At 43.7% G+C, this 25,867-nt stretch overlaps 1 protein-coding gene across 1 annotated transcript in view; it reads left to right on the top strand.

Moving 5' to 3' along the window:
- Positions 1-7,550: 7,550 nt before the first annotated feature.
- LOC147896091 (vacuolar iron transporter 2-like) overlaps positions 7,551-25,867 on the top strand; it is a 45,712-nt gene continuing 27,395 nt past the window's right edge. The window contains exons 1-2 of the mRNA XM_087382937.1: positions 7,551-8,078; positions 25,008-25,093. Of these exons, the coding sequence (XP_087239063.1) occupies positions 7,777-8,078; positions 25,008-25,093 (388 nt within the window). The 5' untranslated portion in view covers positions 7,551-7,776. The remainder of the gene's footprint in view (positions 8,079-25,007; positions 25,094-25,867) is intronic.

Below are 25,867 nucleotides of genomic sequence, written 5' to 3'. Positions count from 1 at the left end.
AAGAAAAAACCTCCTAATAAGCCACATAAACACAATATAATTTGAGATCGATACTTACAAATTGGGCCTCCCATGATTCAATACCCCCTGCTTCAAAATGCACGTTTCCATATTACTCCATTTGGATCCTTCATGCCTCCACGTGCTGCAGACTGGGTTCTGCCTTTTCTGCCTTCATTGCTTTCTTCCACTCACACTTATGAGGTGTGGGGCTGGCCCCTTGGTGGTTGACCTCCCTCTCTCTTGGCAATCCTAGCTAGTGCCTGCCTCTTAAGCAAAGATCTTTTATTGGCAAGTATAATGATGGTCTTTGACTTTGCCCATTTCTCTATGAACTCAACATTGGGGGGATTGGGATACGAGCATATAGCATTGATGGTATCATCAGCCAACCTTTTTTGCTGCTCTCTTTGTATGGAATAAAGCAATCTCTATAGTTGTTAGCAACTACAGAGCGCATGAAGGCCATGATGTCCTTCCCTCGTGCATCCATCATGATGACTCCTCTCTGAGTGATGTCATAGAAAATCGTACCATCACCCTCTACCACGTCTGCATCATCTGAATCCTCCCCGCCCCAACCATTACCTCCAAAGCATTGTGCCATGCATCCCCCAGAGCTCTCCCTGCTACTACACCTACTGCCCTATCGTGACGAGCTAGTACGTTGGGCACTCGTCTCTAGAGAAGGGACTCTTGACCACACGGGAGTACGCTGGCGGCTCTGTGAGGCAGAAGGGCCTCCTAATAGCGACAAGGGAGAAGGGACTCCAAACCGCCGCAAGGGAGAAGGAAGGGCTGATGATTGGGGAGGACTCCAAACCACAGGGGAGAAGGGACTCCTGATGATCAGGGAGAGAAGGTTGGTGGCAGCTTTGTCGCCTGTTGGGCTATCTTGACTACACAGGAGTAATCTCAGCTGATGTGGGTATGGGGTGGTTTGGAGTCTGTACTACCGACTCCTGGGGGTATTTTGGGTACTCATCATGTATGTGTATAACTCTTGAGGAGTGGAAGGGTGCCCCAAAATGTTATATAACTGCTGTAATACGGCATCTCGAAGATTAGGCGAGGCTCCTGAAGAGCTTCCTGGCCACATGATGAAATGCAAAAAAGAAGAGAAGAAGATTTCCATCATGCATGCCCTCTTTCCACAATGCATGCAATCCCGTGATTTCCATCATGCATGCAATCTCATGATTTCCATCACACATGCCCTCTTTCCATCATGCATTCAATCCCGTGATTTCCATCATGCATGCTCTCTTTCTTTATCCCGCCCTCATGATGCAGTCCAATTTCCCTCATGCAATCACTTATTTCCATCATTCATGCAATCACTTATTTCCTCATCGGCGAATGCTTAAGGCATTGAAAATTAGACTAAAACATGCATGCAAGGGAAAGGATAAAGGAAAGAGAGGGGAGGATGGGAGAATGGAAGGAGGAGGGAGAATGGAAGGAGAAGGGGGAATGGATTAACGAGAAGGGAGATGAAAAGGGAAAAGGGAAGGGGAAGGGTATTTCCATCATGCATGCCCTCTTTCTTTATCCCGCCCTGATGCTACAGTCCAATTTCCCTTATCCAATCACTTATTTCCATCATTCATGCAATCGCTTATTTCCTCACGAATGCTTATGGCATTGAAAATTCGACTTAAACATGCATGCAAGGGAAAGGAGAGAGGAAAGAGAAGGGAGGATGGGAGAATGAAAGGAGGAGGGAGAACAGAGGGAGAAGGGGGAAGGGGAAGGGGAAACTTGAAGGGGAAGGGTAAAAATGCATGTCGAAAAATGTCTATCAAAGCGCATCTATAGACGTGGCAAACAACACGTCTATAGGCGCGTCTACATTTTTTTCTATAATGGTTGATGCACTGTTAGATGCACTCCGACAAACACTTTTCAACAAAAAGTTAAAAACGGCATGCGCCCGACCCCAAAAAGAACAACAGTACCAAAAACATCCGTTCCCTGCATACGACAAAGGATGAATCTAAAGAGAACAACTTCCAGAGAAGACCAACTGAAAGAGAATTACCTTGGATACAGGTATGGAAGCTTCTTATCTTTCTTCAAAGCTTCCTCTCCTTCTTCTCTTGTGGCTTCCTTGTTCACCCTCTTCTCTTCAATGCTTGGGGATGAGTGTGTATGCCCAGAGATGAGTGTGGGTGCCTACAGCTGCACGTGTGTATGCTTGGAGACCTGTGTATTGAAAGGAAAGCAAGTGAGGCAAAGTGAGGAAATGAGCAAAATGTAGGTTTAAAAACCAGTCCGCATGTCCACACTGTGTTTTAGATGCGCTTATAGACGCATTCCACAGTACAAACATGCCTATAGATGCGCTTTTAGATGCGATACAGTACTCAAGGAAGAACACATTTTTTGGGTTGTTTATCTGTAGGATGTCTTCATCTTCAACAAGTACCTCCAGTGAGGATGAATCCCTCTATATCCACCATCGAGAAATGTGGTTGGAGCAAAAAATCAAATGCATGTGTGATCGATGTCGAGGAAACATGTATCGTGCATGTAGAATTACACTCAATTACATCTCAAAGTATGGAGAATGGGATGCGACCATATCCCAGGTAAGTGTTAAAGCATTGAGGTTGATTGAGATACCTATTGGTGTTCATGTGTTTGATATATGATCCTTTTTTAATTTGATACAGGATGCAGTGCCATACCCGCATATGTTTCCCTATGATCGTTGTGAGAAGGTGAAGCATTGGCGATATGAGGTAGGACCTTCAGGAGGGACCGTTATGGATGCATGGATTGATGGTGATAGTAGCCCTCCACCATTACCTCATGAGGCCATGGAGGAGGAGGTGTTTGATGATATGGTGCGGGATTTATTTGTCCATTAGTCCTCAAGTAGGGATGATAACATGGAGTAGCAGGATCTTTTTACTGCAGCATCGACACCACTATTTGAGGGGTGCACATTCTCTATTCTACGTGCCTCCCTTGAGTTACTAAACTTTCAGACCATCTATGGATGGGGCAATGCAAGTTTGAATGCATTACTCAAGTAAGCTTTAAAGTCTATTTTGCAAACATGGTGAATTATACTAGTGGGTCAATTACTAGAATACTTTTTCTCATTTATGGTCTTCAGTGCAGGCTATTGTGTAAAATGCTTCCAAGGAAGAATAAATTACCGACCTCAAGAGATATGGCAAGGCAACATGTGACCTCTCTTGGAGGATTGGATTACAAGCGCATCCATGCGTGTGTCAATGATTACATTCTATTTCGTGGACCACATAAGGAGGCAAGAAAGTGTCCTACTTGTGGAGATGCAAGATATAGAGCAGATCTCAAAACTTTGGATGTGCCTCGTAAGGTTCTACGACATTTTTTCATAATCCCTCGTATCCAACATATGTTTAAGTACAAATCCATTGCAGAGCTCATGTCATAGCATTCTTTCCACCATTGATCAATCGATGGCAAGTGGAGAACTCCCGCAGACACTCCTGCATGGAAGCATATTGAAGAAACATGGCCAAGCTTCAAGGAAGAACCTAGGAACTTGAGACTTGGATTGGGTATGGACTGTTCTGTTATCCCTTCTAATTCTAGGGAAACATAAAGTCAAAAATACTAATGTTTATCTGGAGCCTTTGATTGATGAGCTGGAGGTACTTTGGAGAGGTATCGAGGTGCAGTGACATGGGCAGGCCTCCCGCATCAACGAGACTTCAACTGCAAAGCAGTCTTGATGTGGACGATGCATGACTTCCCAGGCTATGGAGAGTGTTCAGGTAAGCATTGAACTTTTATTATGAGTAGGCAATCGATGTGGCACCCTAAGCCCACCTTGCTTACGCAATTATGTCTATTGTTTAGGTCTCACTACATCGGGTTACCATGCATGTCCTGTTTGTGGTCCTTCGCTAGTTGCGTCACAGGCGGACACGTTGAATAAGGTCATCTATGAGAATCAACATCGAGTTCTACCACCTGATCATCCTAGATATGCCGCCCCTTGGAATGAAGTCCCTCCACACTCACTCACTATAGGAGATTGGATGAGAATTTGGGATGGTTCCACAACTCCACCACTTGGCATGAGCTGGTAAGGGTTTGTAACTATTGTCTGCTATATTGAATATTGGAAATAAAGATTGCACGCTAACACCATCTTTTGTTTAGATACTCCATCTTTAATCAGCTACCATATTGGTCCCACCTCAAGATCAATCACCTGCTTGATCCCATGCATATCTTCAAGAATGTGGCGTCTACCATTTGGGAACATTTAAATGGGACACGATATTCTATAGGCATAAGGGAGAATCTACGCACCACAGGAAGGATGCGTGAATCTTGGCCACAAGAGAGGCCAAATGGGCGTGTCTTTTTACCCCGTGCCCCATGGAAGTTACCAAAGCTAGAGATGGTGGCGGTGAAGCAAGCTATCACTACAATTTGTACTCCCACTGGATGCATGAGGTGTTTGAAGGGGGCTTTCACAAAGAGCAAGAAAAGAGGTGTAGAGCAATTATATGGATTGAATCTCATGATTGGCACAAGATGCCCCAAGTAAGTATGACTTAGCATAATCTCTTTTTCCTTCCAGATTTGTGAGTGTAGAAGTAACTAATCAACCATCGCTCATGTGTTCAGTTCATACTACCTACTAGCATTTCTCGTAGTATATCGAAGGACGTGAAGGATTGTATTTACAAGATGGGCAAGCTTGTGAGGTACTTTACACTATACAAAATGTGAAGCGTATCAATGCTCCACACAAGGTTTTTATATTGCTAATATGGTGCACTTTTTTCTTTCTAGGTATGTGAGCTCAAAGAAAATAGATCCCACCATGCTTGAGGATGCGAGGATGCTTGAGTTATGTCAGTGGGGGTGGTTTGTTTAGTGGAGAAGACCTTTCCACATTCTATTCTCACAAGCCAACTACATCTCATCGTGCATTTTGTGGATGAGATTGCTATATACAGCACTATACATGCACGACGGTTGTTCTTCCTCGAGCGCTTAATGAAGATCTTGAAGGATTTCGTGAGGCAAAATGCAAGGCCCGAAGGTAGCATGGCCGAGGGTTGGTTGATACAAGAATCACTTGTATATATTCTGAGTTTCTTGTTGATGTGGATAGCTCTCTCCCACGACTATGGAGAGATGATGAAGACCTAAGGATGACCTCTGTTGTGCCTCAAGGGAAAGGATGGAGCAAAGTAATGGACACTGAGTTGCTTAATAATATCAACCTTTATTGCATGCTTAATAGTGATGTGATGAAAAGATGGGTGACAAGATACGAGGATGCAAAGGCAAGAAGACAAGGAGAAAGAGCCCTCTTTCGAACACACCATGGATCTCGTGTGCCATACCCTTAGCATCTAAGAGCACTTCCAAAGGATATTCATGTGGATTGGCTACTTGACGAAATGAAGAGAGCAGAGAGAGACGAGGGGATGCATATCACAATAGAAGAATGGGAGTATACTAGAGGATGCATGCAAAAGGTTGATATATAGAATATTATGCATAAGTTAGAAGCTTTCAACAATTTAGATTTCTTATCAATTGATTTTGTCTTGGTGTAGTGTACTATGTTCAATGCTATATGGTGTGAGGGCAAGCATTTTTGGACACAACGGATTGATAAGAGAAACACACAAGATTGTGGCATCACTGCTAGCTTTGAGGGAGCCAATGGAGCCATGGATGATTATTGTGGCATAATCTAAGATATTATTAAGCTTGACTTTCAACGCTTCTTTGTGTATATTTTGGATGTTAAGTAGTTTAAGGACGTGGTGGAAAGAGACCCTAATGCAACAATCAAACGCCATGCAAGTGGCTTTGTAACTATCGAATCCACAAAGTTTTGACAAAGCAACGACACACTAGTACTACCGCAACCATGTGAACAGGTACTGTATACATATATAAAAATACTCACTTTTTAATATTTGATACCTTCGATGCAAGGAAAATAACATGATTGTATTTGTGTTTGAATTAGATTGTCTATCAACCAATGGTGGATAATAATAGGTGGTGGCATGTCATACCTATTACGTCACATTTCAAAGTGATGTATAGTACATTTACTTGAAAGATAATCATGACCATGAAGGTGATGATGATCGTGATATAAGAGAGGAGCCTTGATCATGAGATAAGAGATACAGATATTTAAGCCATTACCCATAAGGACGAGCCTACCATTGGTGATGTTGATTTCGATGAGCACAGTAGCACAAGTAGTAGTGGGCTGAATGTATAATTTATAGGTCTCAACATTGGTCAGTGGATTTTGAAGTAGATAGTTTGGCAAGGGTTGATCTCATTGAGAATGAGATCAAACCGTAGCCCATCATCAATATATTGGCAAAACTATTTTATATATAATCTCATTCTCCTCACCTCACTTAATTTTTGTATATGTGGATTTGCCAAAAAGCATTGATATTTTTATTAAAATTATGTGCTTTGGTAATCATGGACAATGTTGGAAAGCAATGATGCACATTTATCAGCCTGCATCAAAATTTTACTCTCTGTATTCTCTACTGTGCGTTTATAAAACACGTCTAAATACACATCTAAAAGACAGTGTAGATACACTAATAGACGCGTTTGTATTTTCATTAATTCTATCTGCGCCTATAGACGCGCTTGCTATTCTGTGCGTCTATCAGACGCGTCTATAGTTGCTTTGTCTTGTTGTGAAGTTTGATATGCAAGCAATTCCATTAAAAAGTAATAGAAGTAGAAATTATCACTAGTAAGGAGTGCCGGTTTTTATTCCAAGAATAAATTTCATTGTCACACAGACTCAACTTCCATTTACCACTACTTTTTCAAGTATATAACTTTTTCATGAATATTTTTAGATTTCTTTATTCTTATTTATATACCTTCATTGTTTACAGCACCACCTTTATGGTCATCACTTGATCTGCCTATAAATATGGGTAAAATTTCCTTGCTTTTGAAAATATCTAATCTGATAATCCACTCACTTCTTCTCATTTACAGTTGTTAATATTGCATATCAATATATCAAATTAAACATTTTACAAATACATGTTTTCATATTGTGAATTTATTGAATTGAGGCATTTACCATTCCAAACAAGAACAAAACATTGTACAGGCTTCTTTTCAAACTATCTCGATAGCAAAATAGATATTATTCAAACTATTTCTTTGTATTTTAAAAAATAAATAAATTATGTTCTTTAATAATAAAGTCATGTATTTTACATACAAATGTCATCTACATCTCGGAGCCGCCGTGCAAGTTAAGTACTAGTATACACACACACTAATGCGAATTTCCAATGGGGGACAGACTAGTAGCCAATTGCACATTTTAACGGGGGACCTTTGATGGGAGGCCCAAAACTTTAAGTAAGAAAAAGGCCGTCCCCAAAAATTAGAAAGTGAGGCGAAATTAGGGCTTTGCTGAGGTTTGCTCCACGTAATAAGACGCTTACGTGCGTCGACCACATGCTCATGCAACCTTTTCTCTTTCCAACTCGTGCTCTCATGTCCAACAAAAACCCGCAGAGCCATCGAGCTAGTTAAAAGAGCGCGCCAGCTAAGGAGAGAGCGACACACACACACACACAGAGGTTGGAAGAGCGAGGAAGAGACAAGAGTCTGAGAAAATAGCTAACCCCGAGCGCAAGAGCGAGCGAGAGAGAAGTTGGAAGAGCGACGAAGAGACAAGAGTCTGAGAAAACAGCTAACCCCCAGAGCGAGAGCGAGAGAGAGAGAAAAGGTTGCATGAGACGGAGTGGAGAGACAACAAGAGAACAGCTAGCCATCGAGAGAGAGAGAGAGAGAGAGAGACCCATTACCATCTCGGGCGTCTCTAGTCTAGTAATGGCTCCCCCTGTCTCCCACACTGAACATCACTTCACCTCCGGTGACCTCGTTCGTGACACCATCATCGGCATGTCCGACGGCCTCACAGTCCCTTTCGCTCTTGCGGCAGGCCTCTCGGGCGCCAATGCTTCCTCCTCCATAATCGTTACCGCAGGCCTAGCGGAGGTGGCAGCTGGTGCCATCGCCATGGGTCTTGGCGGGTTGGTATATCAACTTTTACCTCTCGAATCCCAGAAAAGTTTTAATTTAGAGTCTGTAGGGATTTTGCCTTTAGTTTATTGCAAGTAGCATGATATGTTTGAACATAGAAGAGACAGCAGGGAGGAACGGTCATATTACGTAAGAGATGTTCAATACCCAAAAAACCTTTTTAAGTGTAACGGAACTAGAACTTCTGCGCTTGTAGTTACCTAACCAATCAGTTAACAGATGCAACGGAATGCGCAAGGTTGAGCACAACTAGTACTACATGCGATGACCGCCCCGACTTGGTAGTTTACCAGACCATCCAGGCATCTTCAAGGAACCATTCCCAATTTAAAGCTATTACCTTTCTCGAAGCTCTCCCGTAAACAGGACTCATGTAGCTAGTAAGCAGGATTGTTATGCTGCACCTCTCCTGGACATGGCGAACGGTCGTTTTTGTGGTGGCTACATCAACTGACAGTGCACTACTCATTTGGTGGACTCTTCCTGTAGTTTTATGAATACTCATATGAATATACCACCCCCATCGTTTTGAGACTAAATGCTGTGAACCTTATAACTGCTTCAAAGGCTTTTAAATCAAATTCCTCCATCTTCATATTTGTTGGAGATTAGCTCGAGTACATATATCCCAGACTATGTTGAGGAGGGAGCTATCATGGCATATTGCAAGACTGTCAAGCTTTCTCTCTAAGGAGTCTTCAAGTCCTCTCTTCTATACCTCACTGAGAATTTGCCTTTTTTACCTCTACAAGTTCGAACAGCATTCAACTATTTATCCTGATTTTTAAAGATAACGTTAAGTTTTCTCCATTGCTTGGATAAATTTGGAACCGTGTATCAAGTTTTCTCCTCCTTTAACCAAAGACCCACTATAATCTTGAGTGTGATAAGTAACGTGACTCTCTTGGAACAGAAGGAAGCCGACAAAGGGGAGCCATTATTTTTAAGGAGGTAAGGTAAGTCCATGTTTAGTCCTTAAGAATGGCTCTTTGACAGATCAACCTGCAGCTTTGAACCATTATAGGAGTGTGAATAAGAGATCTAGAAGACTGCGATCTAATAGGAACCAATCTTTCACTGAGGCGGCAACAACTCTATCCAGAACAACGTAGCAATGTCTAACCTTTGAGCTAGCCAGGTGACCATCGATGTGATGAGAGAGCTCTAGGAAACAAACCAAGGATCTCCTTTCTCCCTTATGGGGATGCTCAGCACAAAGAAAGTCTCAACCAATCCCAAATGGAAAGCCTCTTTTACCTGGCTTAAGGATGGGGATTGTATTTCCTTCTTTCATTCATACATGAGAGAGAGAGATTTTATTCCTGATTTTTGCTCTCTTTTGTTTCTTGGTATGTTTGTTTATTTTTGCTTAGTCACCTTCTTGGTTTCTTGTTATCTTTCCCTTTTGTTTAATTGATGTATTTTAGTAAGCATGGGATATATTCTAGTCTTACAAAGGTATATACGAATGAGGATTGTAATTCCTATTGATCATGGGGAGATCATGGGGAACCTTCAAGTAGTTCCAATTTGTTATATTTTTTGAATTGCAGGTTACTGATCCCCTTGTCACTGTTGATTCTGAGCTTTCCTCCCTTGCATGTTCTCCTCCAAGCTCCATTGTCACCTCCTTATCCTTCTCCTTGCTTGTCCTCCACACACTGCCATCATTTACAACTTACCTATTTAACAACGGGCCTGTTCACTCCACCTACCTTTGCCACCTTTTAACTTTCAAAGACAACCAAACAAAGGCATCACTCCACCATCACAATGCTCAATCTTTTGATTGAGTGCCCGTGCCCAAGACTTAGTTGCCTGAACCTAACAAAAAGCTTTTAATTGTTTGGGAGGTAGCTGCACTATAGAGCTTCTGGACACCATCTGAAATTTAAAATGGCCTTAGACTTTAAGCTTTGAAGTATGCAAATGTAACTTGGGCCTTTAGCATCTTGTGAGGTCTACAAGCACGATATATTATGAGGAAATTTGTAAGTAAATAGTCTAAAGCATTGTGAGGTTACAAACTGCATAAAATTTTAGTTGTCTAAGTAGAAAATAAAAAACGATGTGTGGATACCCTCAGGAACCATAGGATAGGTCAAGCTCTTCCATGTATTGCGAATTTGATGCAATGGATATGTAAGTTCTCCCAAGCTTTGCTAAGAAAGTAACATATTTGATGACTAGTAAATCCATTGTGATCAAAGCCTCTCTGAGGCATTGTTAAGGAACGGGAATGTGGGTGACAGAACAGGAACGTTCCGGGAAGAGGGAACGGGGGAACGGGAACTGGAACGCCATGTCATCATATGACATAAAACTATGTTAGAAAATGAAAGAAACTAGCATTTTACAGCTTTAAAATTTCTATATAACCTCTAAAATATCCATTTGAAACTTTCAAAAAAAAAAAAGGGTACGTTCCGGGGCCACTCTGGTTCCGCCGGCTTGTTTTCTGGAACAACGTTCCAGATGTTCCAGATGTTCCGGATATTGGAACGCTGTTCCCTGGTAACTAACCTTCCTCCACTTTGAAATTCAGTGACTAGAAATTGATATCGCCTTGCTAGTTTCAAGCTTGCATTCGATGAATGTATCATCTTGATTGTGGCTCACGTCTATGCTATACTAGTACTATGGGAATATTACAATAATATCTAACTGTAGCTAGGTTAGTCCAGTCGTGTTCATGTTCGGGTTTCCTATATATAATATACTTTGTACTCTTCATACTTTTTGAATGAACTAGTTGTGCTCCTCTCATTTGTGTGAGCATACTTCCATCTCTCTCGCATTGGACCCAACATTTGGTATAAGAGCCATCGCTCCCACCTGTGTCTTGCTCCATCACCCGAACACTATGCCTCGTCCGTTTAGTTGGTAGCTTCGTTACCATTCTTGTGGACATTCATGATAGTCTTTTGCCTCCACTTCTTCAGCTCATTTGCTTCCTCATGTTTGCTTGTGGCATTCCATTTTTGACTTAGCTGAGCCCATTTGTGTGTGCACCAGTGAAACCTTGCTGTTTGTAGTAGGGAGACACTCTCTCTCCTGCTAACTGCTAACTAACCTGAGAGAATAATGCACTCAAACACAATTGGAGCTGAGTGAGTTTGAATATCTGAGGAAGGATTATAAGGGGCCTCCGAAGAGGAAAGAACAATTGAATAAATGTCTACTCAATAGGACTACTAACTGAAAGAATAAGTACTGTATTAAGGGACTAAATCCTCACTACAAAAGGATGGGAAAATAATGTATGGAGGGGAAGATCCATCACTGCAGATCTATGATCTGAGGGCTGCTCTGATGCAGATCCCTTACTAATGCTGTCCGGACGGAACCGCACCTATAGATAAGCCTGTAGAAGGCAGCCTAGGAGGGGAGCTGATCTGCTGCCACCCTATTCCTAGCTTGACCCACCTCGAACCCTGCTACTGAGTGAAGACTGCTACCCTGGAATGGCCCTGAAAGTGGATAAGAAATGAGGCCAAGGGGGCTACCATTTAGGCCCCCTTGGGCCCTAGAAACTGTCTTACCATGCTAGATCTGCATCTACCATATCCCTGGCTTGGCGACCTGTCCCGACCTGGTGCTGCAGTCCGTCGACTGCCACATGGCAGATTTCCACTTGGCTACTGATGTGGCATGGCTTCATGGCTGAGCTGACATGGCTGCAGGTGCTGATGTGGTTGTTGACTTGCCGCATTGATGTGGCTGTTGATGCATCTCTGCTGACATGGCAGCCAAGCATGCCATGGGTTATGGATGCTCGTGACATCCCCTTCTATTGAAATTAGAACTGGGGTATGAACAAAGCCTCCATACATGTTGAAAGGAGGTGGCTGACTTTGGTATACCGGGCTCATGAATCCGGATCTGATGGAACTGAATCTCAAGCTCCTCCATCTTTTGGCTGAGATGATAAGGATGCTTGCTAGGGGGTGATGATCCAGAAAGAGGCACAATGGTAGGGACAGAGGGAGTCTCATGGTGAGGAAAATATCCTGGTCCTACTGTAGTAATACTTCCTGCTGGGGGTGGTGGTACTGGTCTAGTTGGCGTAGACCACGTATACTTCACCTCCTTGATGGATCTCTTGAGCCCTTTGAATTGCTGAAATCATTACGCCAAGAAATGAATTTACCCCCATGGCCTGGGATTTTGTAGGTCCAAGCCCTGGTTCTGAAGTCTAACTTCAAATTGGTGCCACCATCGTGCTCCCAAGATGATATCCACTGCCTGAGTTGGTGCCACCTGGAGTGGCCGGCTGTCCACCAGCCCTGAGATCTTCAGAGTGGCTGAAGTAACCTCCATGTTGTTCTCTGTCTGCTGTCCCAGAAATGTGCCATGCAACGGCTTCCGTCAGTGTAAGAGTCAATTGGGCCTACTTGGCGGCTTTGGTGGAAATTATGTCCTTTGAATTCCCCTAAATTTGCAAGGATGAGGACCTTTTATTAGATATCAATGCTCCACTCTCGTGTAACTACACAGAAACCAGCTAACTCTACTTATAAGCCCCCCATATGAGGAGAAGGCATTTGAGTAGCTCGGTAATCCGGTAGGTTTTGGTTTGGACACCAGATGGGGGCCATGTGTGGCCTGATGGCTGGACGGCTTCAGATAGAGTTGGCACACTGCCAACTAGGCTACATGCAAGTGCGGGAAGGCATCCCATGACTGACCGCACTGAGGGTAGACAGAGCGTTTCCCGGAGTAGTCAACTCACGGGTTGCGGGCCCGTTTGGAGCTCCAGATGATCCCGGATGGCTCTGGGCCAAACGTGAACCGTAGGTAAGTTGCTCTATTTTGCGCCACAATTCTATCGCATGGTGAGTGGCCTATTTCGGGACCAACCCTTAGTCGGCCGTTTTGGGCGGACTGGGTCGGTCGCCCAATTGGGTCTAATTGACTACGAGTGGTGGCTATATAAGAGCAAGCCCGTGAAGCCCATCATCATCACTGGCTATAGCAACCCTGATTCCTTAGCATCCAGCCTCCGTCCTCTACTGTTTCCAGCACGCCATCGAAGCTTCTCACACAGGAGCGCACGACTGGGAGGCAGCGCCATCTATTGTATTAGTTTTACAGTAATCAAATTTTTTATTCTCCATACTATCTGCTTTTCTCTCTTGCATACGAGATCCTATTATCTGTTGAGCACAAACGTATTGTTTTCTTACATGGTATCAGAGCTTGGGCTCTAGCAAGAAGATTTGGTAGTGTGTTTCTGTTTGCGAGCAGATTATGAGAGATGGCCCAACCCGCAAGACTGCGAATCCCACCGTTCGGCGAAAGCGGAAAGTTGGACGGCACTAACTATCCACTCTGGAAGTTCAAGATGAAGGCCATCCTAAGCGCATACGAGCTTTGGGATACTGCTACTGGGGTGGACGTGAAGCCGGTTGCGAGACCGGATCCAGCCAATGCAGGACAACAGATAGTACCAACTGCGGATGAGATTCTCACGTGGACAAGAAGAAATGCAGATGCGTTGTATTCTATTGTCTACAATGTAAGTGATTCTGTCATGGCGTTAATTCAACATGTCACCACAGCGGAGGAGGCATGGACGGTCTTGAAAAATCAGTACGAGACCACGAATTAGACGCGGATTCAGAATCTGGAGAATCAACTCGCGAACGAGAAACTGTTTGAGTCTGAAGCAGCATAGAAGTTCATCACTTGGGTGAAGGATCTGTGCGATCAAATGACTGCGATTGGCATCACAATCACCAGCGAGAATCTAGCACGAAGGTGCATACGGATTCTCCCACCAAAGTATGACGGTCTTGTTACGACGCTGAATACGCAGAACACAAATCCGCCCCTCAACTTTGAGGATTTCAGTGCAATGCTTCTGGAGGAGGAGATGCGTCAAAAGACGAGGACTGGAGAAGATTCTGTTAGAATTATAGATATAATTCAGCAGTGACCAATGTAATATAATAAGCTAGTTAAGATTCTGTTAGAATTATAGATATAATTCAGCAGTGACCAATGTAATATAATAACCTAGTTAGGGGCACTTTTTTCTCTTTAAGAGGTTTTTCCCCCTAACCGCAGTTAGTTCACTAACTATGGTTAGTGACTACTAAGGTTTTGTCACTAGGACAAAACCTTATCTTTCTCTCATTGTGTTGTACTCTCACACTCTTCTATTGCAACTAAGCTTTCAGCTTCCAAGCTTCCAGCTCTTACTCTCTCTTGCTCTCTCTCACTCACCATCTTCTCACATTTGGTATCAGAGCGGGTTCAAGAGCTCCGTGCTCCCTGCTCCCTTCAACTCCTACTCTTTGCCTCCAGCTCCAATCTCCCCGTCTAGCTCCAGCTTCAGCCTGCATCATCTCGTCCGTACAGTCCGTACGACTGTACGGAATCCCGCCGTACAGCTCCCGTACAACGCCGTACAGCGTCCGTACAGATTCGCCATACAGCTCGTCATAGTTGATTGTACATGTGCCGTTGCTTCCATACTTGCCGTACCAGATCATACGTACCGTACCGTACCAGATCATACGTGCAGTCGCTGCTTCCGTACTTACCGTACCAGACCACACGTGCAATCGTTGCTTTCGTACTTACCGTACCAGTCGTACCTTTCGTAGATCTGCGTGCAGATCTTCAGTACCACACGTGTGGCAACAATCTGTTCATCCGTACAATCTGTACTTGCAGATCTGTATCTGCAGATCTGCACGAGGTTTCCTTCATCTGCAGGTGTTCTTTGGCAGGCACATCTTGCAGAAAACCATAGTTTGGCTCAGTTTTTTGGGAGTACATTTGGGGCATTTTCTATGTTGCAGACATTGCAATCATTGTGTAGTTTCGGAGCTACTTCTGGAGCAAAAATTGCAGATTTTGTCTAAAATTTGGGGCTTTCGCAGACAAATCTGCAGATCTAGTCTGAAATTTGGGGCTTTTGTTCAGAAATTGCAGATTTGGGGCTTTTAGTAATTTTGCCCCTTTCTGGTTGCAATTTCAAGCCACAAATTGGGGCTTTTGTGTTGGGAGATCATTTTTTGGAGTATTCAGTTCATACTGCCTTTCTTGGAGTGTTTGAAGCACTTTTGGCAGATTTTGGAGAGTTTTTGATGCTTGGACAGATTTCTGACAGTGCAAGTACAGAAATCTAAGTTGCATTTACAGCCCGTGCTTGGCTGTGTTTTTTGGGAGTTGTGCATTTCATTCCCAGTAAGGGAATTCAGTTTTGTATCTGCTTCAATCTTTTTCTCAGATATGGCCCATCAAAATCAGAATGAGTTCCAGTTCGGTGGTCTTTCACAAGAAGACAAGTTGGATGGTACCAACTACTCCCTCTGGAGTTTCATGGTACGTAATATTCTGATTTCTCGAAATTTATGGGATTATGTCAATGGGGATGAGATCCGACCAGCAGATATTGCACCTGCTACCCCTCCTCAGCAAGGAGGTGGAAGAGGTCATGCACAGGGTGCAGCTGTAGGACAAGTTGTTGGTGCAGCTACAGTCACTACTCCAGAGCAGAAGAGATGGGATTCACGGGATGCCTTAGCTTTGTCATGCATCTCTCTTTCAGTGAAAAGATTTATCATTCCGAATATCCGGTCGTGTAAGACCTCCAGGGCAGCGTGGGATATTTTGGAAAGCATGTATGCAGCTCGGAATGATGCAAGGGTATCTTTCTTGAAAAGAGAGTTGAGTAATACACATATGGAAGAGGGTGACTCCATGTCAGTCCACCTCACAAAGCTACAGGATCTCAGAGAGCAATTGTTAAACATAGATGAAATTAATCTGATTCAGAGATGATTACAACCACTCTATATTCTCTTCCTGAGTCTTATCTCAGCTTTCACACTTCGCTGAACTTATCATTGAGGGGGGGTGCAAATCCTCTCACTTTTCATGAGTTGATAGGACTTCTACTTCAGGAAGAGCAAACCAGGAAAAATTTGGCTTCACGTGCAGGTGAACAAGCCATGCTGTCAAAGTTTAAATAAAAAACAAAGGGACAGGCAAAGACATCAGTAAATCAGCCTTCCAGTGGGTCAGGACAGCCTTCACAAAAGGCTAAAAATGATGCAAGTAAGCCCAAGAAGAAGGGTTTTTGTCACTACTGCAAAAAACCAGGTCATCACATAGCAGAATGCAGGAAAAGGCTTGCAAAAGAAAAGAAAAACAGCTCAGGTATGGCTGTTTCAGATTCAGCTCCTCATGCATCTGACAGTGGGGATGCTGCAGCCAACTTTGTTGGACAGGATTATGCCTTTTTATCTTGCATTTCAGATTCTAGGTTGGCTGTTCCAAATGCTCGGGATAGTACAGCCACTTGCAGTGATGATACATATGCATTTTTGACTTGCAGCTATGACTCTTCTATAGATGCATCTGCTTTCAGTGTTAATGAAACACTGAACACATGGTATTTTGACAGCGGTGCATCCAAGCACATCACTTCTAGGAAGTGTCCTTTTACTTCCTTGCATCCACCTCCCGTTGGTAAGAAAGTCACTTGTGCCAACAACTCATCATATTCAGTACGTGGCACAGGAGAGGTTGAGCTCACTGCCATTGATGGTTCAATTTTCAAACTTTCAGATGTCTTATATGTGCCTGGCATAACCAAAAATCTCCTTTCAATGTCCACTCTCAACAGAGGGGGCATTAGGAAAAAAGGGAGCTCATTTTGGGGCCTTTTAGAAGAGAGAGAAAATAAGCTCTCAACCAATCAGGAGTGGGCCAACGTAACGTTGAAAATTCAACAAAAGAAGATGAAAATAAGAAAAAGAAATAGTACTATATGTTCGTAGAAGCATGTCACATTAATGAGGTGATCTGATTTGAATCTTTAAAAAATTTATTTTCTGTGCAGAATTTGGTGATTCTGACACCGCAGACGCATCCGGAACGGCCCAAAACACCAAGAACGGCACTGGAAACGCTGGAATCGGACATCCGGAGGCCCGGAAAAGGCCGAAAAACGCGATTTGCAGCAAAATGCGATTTGGCACTTTTGAATTTTTCGGCCTTTTTTGGCCGTTTTCGGGCCTCGGGATGTCCGATTCCAGCGTTTCCAGTGCCGTTCTTGGGGTTTTGGGCCGTTCCGGACGCGTCTGCGGTGTCAGAATCACCAAATTCTGCACAGAAAAGTGTTGCTCTTATATGAACATTGAATGTAAAGCATGTGCAAGAATATATTTATTCCTTTTCACACTGACATTTCTCATGCAAGTATTTATATTTTCTTGCTTTTGTAGAGAGAGAAAAGAGAAAATAGTGAATTTCTTACAGGGCCCCAAAATAAGCTCCCTTTTTTCCTAATGATTTCAGGTCATCTTTGAGGATGACAAATGTGCTGTCCGAGACAAGGAAGCTGACTATGCCTTAAAGTTATCTGGTACTCTGCTGCGTGGGCTTTTTCAGCTTGATATTTTTGAGAAAAGAGCAGCCCATGCTCTTGCAGTTTCTACCCCTACAGCTGCCATGCAAAATGCAGAATTATGGCATGCCAGATATGGCCACATGCATTACAACAGCTTGATGACACTTCAGAAGTTTTCAATGGTTGATGCATTGCCACCTCTTGAGATACCTCCTCCACATGCCTGTGAAGGGTGCATTTTGGGTAAGATGCATAGATTCCCCTTCAAGAAGGATGGTTCAGTTAAAGCTGTCCGCAAATTACAGCTTATACACAGTGATGTCTGTGGTCCCATGAGGACTCCATCGTTGGGTGGTCATCTCTACTTCGTTACATTTATTGATGACTACTCCAATTTTACTTGGGTTTATGGGCTGAAAAAGAAATCTGAAGTGTTCACGATGTTTAAACACTTTTCAGCCATGGTTGAAAATGAAACCGGATTCAAGATACAGACATTGCGCACGGATAGAGGTGGGGAGTATCTATCTGCAGAATTTGATGCTTTTCTCAAAGGCAAGGGTATTGTGCATCAGCTCACAGTCAGGCTGACCCCTCAGCAAAATGGCAAAGCTGAGAGGAAAAATAGAACCCTCATGGAGATGGACACATGTATGCTGAAAAGAAAACACATGCCTCATAAATTTTGGCTAGAGGGTTTGATGTGTGCCAATTACATTTTGAATTGGGCTCCCACTAAGGCTTTAAAAACAAAAACTCCTTATGAGGTCTGGAATGACAGGAAGCCTTCAGTGGATCACTTCCGAGTCTTTGGATGCCTTGCTTATGCACATGTGCCAGTTGAATTTAGGCACAAGTTGTCAGATAAAGCCATCAAATGCATATTTGTTGGATACAGTGCAGAAAGCAAGGGGTACCGTCTCTACAATCCTGCTACACGCAAGATCATAGTAAGTAGAGATGTGATATTTTCTGAAAATTCAGCTCACACTCAGGCTGAATTTCAAATGCCTTCGTCTTCAGAGGATGTCTTTGAGAGGTTGCTACCCATTGCCTTGGGTTCCCCTGCTGATTTTTCTGATGCAAATCAGAATTTACAGCAACCTCCAGATGCTTCAGTTCCGCCACAGGATGTCTTGCCCCCTCCACAGGCAGTTGAACAGGTGGTGCAGCAAGAAATTGCAGACATACATGCAGCAAAAATAGTCCCAAACTGGCTGTTACAGACTCTCAAGGAGAGTAAACTTGATGCTCCGTTATCTGACAGGACTCGTAGTGCAGCAAGGCACATGGAAGGTGCTAATTCAGTGGAATCAGCATATGCAGGTACTCTCCTTGATGAGGAGGAGCCTGCCACATTTGAAGAGGCAAAGGATAATGTGCATTGGATGAATGCCATGCACGATGAGTTGCAGTCCATTGCAAAAAATCAGACTTGGGATGTTGTGGACTTGCCACAGGGTAAACATGCCATTGGCACACGATGGGTTTTCAAGGTCAAACGGAAGCCAGATGGCTCCATTGACATATATAAGGCAAGGCTGGTTGCTAAAGGCTATGCTCAGAAAAAGGGCATAGATTATGAGGAGACATTTGCTCCTACATCCCGGATGACCACCATCCGATCAGTTATTGCAATGGCTGCACATTATTTTGAGTGGAATGTTCATCAGTTGGACATAAAAACAGCCTTCTTAAATGGGGACTTGCTGGAAGAGGTGTATGTCAAACAACCTCCGGGCTTTGAAATTACAGCAAATGCACTTCAAGTATGCAGGCTCAACAAAGCTTTATGTGGGCTGAAACAGGCCCCTCGTGCATGGTATGCCAAGATACATGCCTTTTTGACCAGCAAGGGGCTGCACAATAGTCCTACTGAGAGCACCCTCTACATCAAGATGGATGGGGGGGAAATATTAGTCATCCTTCTTTATGTCGATGACTTACTGCTCACAGGGTCCAATGAAGAAAAAATTGCAGATTTCAAAGCTGATTTGCAGACCAACTTTGACATGTCAGATTTGGGGCTGCTTCACTTTTATTTGGGGATCCAGTTCTCTCATGAGAGACGTGGCACTGTTATGTCTCAGTCCAAGTATGTTTAGAAACTCTTGGACAGATTTAACATGCATGAGTATAAGTCCATAGCCACTCTTATGGAGCTGGGGCTGAAACTCACAATGCATGATGCAGGAGAATCAGTTGATACCACACTTTACAGTCAGGCTGTTGGATGCCTCATATATCTCTGCAACACTAGACCTGATATTCAGTTTGCAGTATCTCAGGTGAGCAGGTACATGCACAGCCCAAAAACTATGCATTGGCAGGCAGTTAAGCGCATCTTCCGTTACGTTAAGCGCATCTTCCGTTATTTGCAGGGCACAAAGTCTTTTGGCTTACTATTTCCCAAGAGGGTGACTTGCAGATGCATGCCTACAGTGATTCAGATTGGGCTGGTGATTATGACACTATTCAGTCCACTAGTAGCAATTGTTTCTTTTTGGGTAAATCTTGCATTTCCTGGCTGAGCAAGAAACAATCTACAATGGCTACCTCATCATGTGAAGCTGAATACAGGGCAGCTTTCACAGCAACAGTTGAATGTGTCTGGCTGCGACGTCTATTTGCTGATCTTCATCTGTCTTTGGAGGGTCCTTCTCCAATTCTCACTGATAGTCAGAGTGCCATCGCAGTGGCAAAGAATCCAGTGTTTCATGCTCGCACGAAGCACATTGAGGTTCACTATCACTACGTCAAAGAGAAGTTGCATGCAGGAGAGATCAGTATGATCTTTGTGTCCACACATGACAACGTTGCAGATATTTTCACCAAAGCACTACCACGTGAAAAGTTTGAGGCATTTCGCAGTGCCCTGAACTTATATCCGTTTGGTGATTGATCAGCCTTGTACATGACATTGGCACTGCAGGGGGGTGTTAGAATTATAGATATAATTCAGCAGTGACCAATGTAATATAATAAGCTAGTTAGGGACACTTTTTCCTCTTTAAGAGGTTTTTTCCCCTAACCGCAGTTAGTTCACTAACTATGTTAGTGACTACTAAGGTTTTATCACTAGGACAAAACCTTATCTTTCTCTCATTGTGTTGTACTCTCACACTCTTCTATTGCAACTAAGCTTTCAGCTTCCAAGCTTCCAGCTCTTACTCTCTCTTGCTCTCTCTCACTCACCATCTTCTCACAGATTCAGTTTTCTCGACTGAATCAAAGAAAGGTAAGGGTAAAGACTCTGGTGACCCATCTTCTTCTGATGATAAAAAGAGAAAGAAGAAGATCAAGTGCTTCTATTGTAACAAGGCAGGGCACAAGCAGAATGAGTACCGGAAGAAGATTGCAGATGATGAGAACGGAGTAAAGAAAGAGTCCAGCAACAGCGCACAGGCAGTACCAGTAGAGCTGTTCGTAGCAATTGAGGAGATTTACACAGAGGCAATTCATGTACCTACGGATGAGCCTTGGATTATTGACAGTGGTGCATCGCGCCAGTCGAAAGGATTGGTATACCTCTCTACATCCGGTAGGAAATGACATCCTGGTAGCAGTCGGCAATGATGCAAAATGTCCAGCAAAAGGAAAAGGTACGATTGCTCTCAAGTCAGATGGAGTTGTAAAACAATTGTCCGATATTCTTTATGTGCTAAATATCAAGAGAAACTTGTTGTCCCTTTCTGCGATCACGGATCGGGACCTTAAAGTTCAATTCAATAAGAATGGTGCACAGATTTTGGATCTTCAAGGGAAGGTTGTTGGTAAAGGTACACGACACAACAACATCTACGAACTCTCAGCTTTCAGTGCTCGAGCCGATGTAAAGAACACTAAGCTGTGGCATGAGAGGTTTGGTCATCTCAACCTTAGTTCTTTAAAGGAGATGCATAAAAGTGGAATGATTGTAGACCTACCAGAAATTACAGATCTGTCCGATGTATGTGAAGCTTGCATGATTGGGCAAGCAGCATCGGCAGCCCTTTCCTAAAAAGGCCAACAGGACAAAGGCTCCTCTAGAGCTCGTTCACATGGACCTCTGTGGAAAGATAGAGACGGAAGCTTTGGGTGGTTCCTACTACTTCATGACGTTGATCGACGACTACAATAGAAGGATATGGATATACTTCCTGAATACTAAAGATGAGGCTTTTAGTAAGTTCAAAGAATGGCATGTAATGGTCAAGAAAGAAACGGGGAGGAAGGTGAAGAAGTTGAGATCAGACAGAGGTGGTGAGTTCACATCAAGTGAATTCGAAAGTTACTGCAAAAGTCACGGGATCAAGAGGCAGAAACCCCCGCCACATACATCACAGCAAAATGGAGTAGCAAAACGCAAGATACGCGTCATCTGCGAAATGGGCAGGAGTATGATGAAAGGAAAAGATTTGCCAAAGACTTTCTGGGCTAAAGCATGTAACACGGCAGTTTACATTCTGAATCATAGCTACACGAAGGCTGTGAATGGGATGACTCTACTGTAGGCCTTTTCTGGTAAGAAACCTTCAGCTGTACATTTCAAAGTTTTTGGATGTGACTGTTTTGTGCATGTCCCTGATGCTAACAGGACCAAATGGGAACCGAAGAGCCGGAAGTGTATTTTCTTGGGCTACAGTGAAGAGGCGAAGGGTTACCGTCTCTATAACCTTGTTACCAAGAAGGTAATAGTAAGTTGCGATGTGGTCTTCTCAGAACAGTCGCATCAATTGGAGGAGGATGCTTCCTTCCCAGACAACCAGGACCAGGATATCCATCCAGTACAACCACCAACAGCAGACCGAACTCCCCCAACGGTGCTTGGAAGGATTCAAGATAAAGAAGAGAAAGAAGAGCTTGCAAAACCACAACGGCAACGGCCATTCCCGAAGTGGGTAAAGCAGCTTTTGGATGGCAGAGAACCTCCAGCCATTGAGGAGGAACCATTCGAACACCGCCAGTCCAAGAGATTAGAGGAGCAAAGAAGGGCGCAGGAACACTTGGTCAACTACGCTTTGATGACACAGGTGATCCATGCTGAAGAACCCAAGTGTCTTGAACATAGGGTGATGATAGGTGGATGGAGGCTATGCAGTCGAAGTATGGCTCCATAATGAAGAATACTTGGGACCTTGTGGATCGACCACAAAAACGCAAGATAATCGGCACCAAGTGGGTGTACGAGACCAAGTACAAGTCCGACGGCACGTTGGATAAGTACAAGGCTCGTCGGCTCGTGGCAAAAGGATTCGCACAGATACATGGTTTTGATTATCAAGATACTTTTGCTCCCACAGCTCGACTAACCACAATTCGCAGTGTTTTGGCTTTAGTAGCGCAGGGAAGTTGGCCTGTGTTTCAGATGGATGTAAAATCCGCCTTTCTAAATGGAGATCTCAAGGAGGAGGTATACGTGGAACAACCACCACGTTTTGTGATCCCCGGTTCAGAAGGTAAAGTCTGTAACCTGAAGAAGGCACTTTACGGGCTGAAACAGGCCCCACGAGTGTGGTACCAGCGGATTGATGCCTACTTTCTGCAAAACGGGTTCAAGAGAAGCCCCTTTGATGCCAATATGTATATCTTCAGAGAATGAGGCAGGTGTATGATCGTGGTCCTTTATGTGGACGACCTTGTCATAACAAGGAACCATGAAGACAAGATCTCGCAGACAAAGCAATTGCTAGGAAGAGAGTTTGAAATGACAGACCTCGGACTGATGCATTTCTGTTTGGGGATTGAAGTTTGACAAGAGCCAAAACAGATCTTCATTTCACAACTGAAGTATGCTTGTGAAATATGTTGCCTTGCTACCTCTATGTAATCCAAGTTTTCGACTTGAAAGATCATGGAATTCGGTCACAGCCTCGGAAGAACCATTGGAGGACCGGAATGCGAGTGTTGAAATACATCAAAGGCACACTTGATTATGGCATCACCTATACCAAGGGCAACACCTTGACCGGATTCTGTGACTCGGATTGGACAGGAGACGTGAACAGCAAAAGATCAGTGACAGGATACTGTTTCTCACTTGGATCTGGAGCTGTGTCATGGGTCAGCAAGAAGCAACCTATAGTTGCTCTTTCTTCTATTGAGGCTGAGTACAAATCAGCATGTTTTGCTTCTTGTGAGGCAGTGTGGTTGAGGAGGATTTTAGGGGACATGGGTGCAGTGCAGCACAAGCCTACGCAGTTATCATGTGACAATCAGAGTTGCATGGCAATTGCAAAGAACCCTGTGTTCCATGCTCACACAAAACATATTGAAATTCAATATCACTTTGTACGCGAGCTCATCATGGATGAAGAGATCGACTTGGTGTACTGTCCAACTACAGAGAATGCTGCGGACATCTTCACGAAGGCTCTTGGAAGAGACTTGCTGGAGAGGCATCTTCATCGACTTGGCATTTAGCCGAAAAAGTAAGTTCACTTGCGGGTGGACATTGAGGGGGGGGTGTTAGATATCAATGCTCCACTCTCGTGTACCTACGCGGGAACCAGCTAACTCTACTTGTAAGCCCCCCATATGAGGAGAAGGCATTTGAGTAGCTCGGTTATCCGGTAGGTCCTAGTTTGGACACCAGATGGGGGCCATGTGTGGCCTGATGGCTGGACGGCTTCAGATAGAGTTGGCACACTGCCAATTAGGCTACATGCAAGTGCGGGAAGGCATCCCATGACTGACCGCACTGAGGGTAGACAGAGCATTTCCCGGGGCAGCTCACTCTCAGGTTGCGAGGCCCATTTGGAGCCCCAGATGATCCCGGATGGCTTTGGGCCGAACGAGGACTTTAGGCAATTTGCTCTATTTTGCGCCACGGTTCTATCGCGTGGTTGGTGGCCTATTTCGGGACGGACTCCTAGTCGACCATTTTAGGCAGACTGGGTCAGTCACCCAATTGGGTCTAACCGACTACGAGTGGTGGCTATATAAGAGCAAGCCCATGAAGCCCATCATCATTACTGGCTACACCCTGATTCCTTAGCATCCAGCCTCCGTCCTCTACTGTTTCTAGCATGCCATCGAAGCTTCTCACACAGGAGCACACGGCTGGGAGGCAACGCCATCTATTGTATCAGTTTTACAGTAATCAAATTTTTTATTCTCCATACTATCTGCTTTTCTCCCTTCCATACGAGATCCTGTTATCTGTTGGGCACAGACGTTGTATTGTTTTCTTACACCTTTTGCCCACCGATCTAGCTGTAAAACTGAAATGTGGTGGGAAACGTATGAGGCTCCACATTCTGCTGATCTTCTATCCTGAATGGCCATCGATGTTGTCTGCACAGGAGTTAAAGCTGTGGATGAACCACTTAATGTGGCTCCTTTTTCCTGAAGCTTTAGTGCGGGCAATCTTGCTTCTTGTGGCCCTGCACATGACAGAAGTCTCTTTCATGATAATTAAATTTAGTGAATAGGTAGATCTTCAATTTGAGAATTGGTATGAAATTGCATTATAAGATTTTGTCATATATTTAAAGAACATGGCCTTTTTGCATTTTCATCTAGGTAAGAAGATGAAGGCTTGACTATGTTGTCTAATGTTAACAAACTATAGGTACTTAGCAGCCAAAAGTGATGCAGATCACTACAGTAAGGAAAAAAGGCGTGAAGAGGAGGAAATTTTGACTGTTCCAGACACTGGTAAGTTTATTAATGAGCTCCTTTTCTCAAACTTTGTATGCAATGTGTGTGATTTCGCTTGATCGCCCATGTACATATATAGTAAGTATATGGATGTATGCCTACTGTGGGAAAATTGGGTCTAACAGTTTAAGGAAATTAAACCTTGTTGTTTTTAAATATTAGGTGCTTTATGCTGGTGGGTAGCTCTGTCTCAGGGTTGAGTAAGAAGCAATTGCAGTCTCTTTGACAGGCAGAATATATTGCGCTGCTTGCATTGTGACATGTGAAGAGGTATCCTGGATCCTAGATGACATGAGTTCGAGGCAAGATGATTTGACCATCCTACATTGTAACAATCACAGCTGTATATATATATATATATATATATATATATAGCATACTAAGGTTCAGTACCATTTTGTTAAAGAGAACATCATGATTAATCTTTTGTTTTGTCCTACTGAGGAAATGCTTCAGATATTGTTGCTAAGGCACTTAGTGGTGAGACTCATGAGCTCATGCCGAAGCTTCTTATCATTGGACCAAACTAATAGTCCAGCGTGTCGACATTGAGGGGGTGTTGAGAGGTCACTGCTCTTCCACCCTCTATTATCCTTCACCAAAAATTAGTTGCTCACCTATACGGCCTCCGTATGAGGAGAAGCGATGGTCTAGGAGCATACTAGAATAGGTGAAGAAGAGATGCAGATGAATCATTGAGCAGCCATCCATGACCTTGATGTGTTTGCTGTCTAGGACAGCTCCAAGCTGTCCACAGGGATGATGATGTGG

Source organism: Dipteris shenzhenensis, chromosome 12 (assembly GCF_047967505.1).
Source record: "Dipteris shenzhenensis isolate YYH24624 ecotype China chromosome 12, Dip_SZ_1.0, whole genome shotgun sequence".
Lineage (NCBI taxonomy): Eukaryota > Viridiplantae > Streptophyta > Polypodiopsida > Gleicheniales > Dipteridaceae > Dipteris > Dipteris shenzhenensis.
The sequence above is the reverse complement of the archived record's forward strand: the minus strand, read 5'-3'. Positions and strand labels throughout refer to the sequence as shown.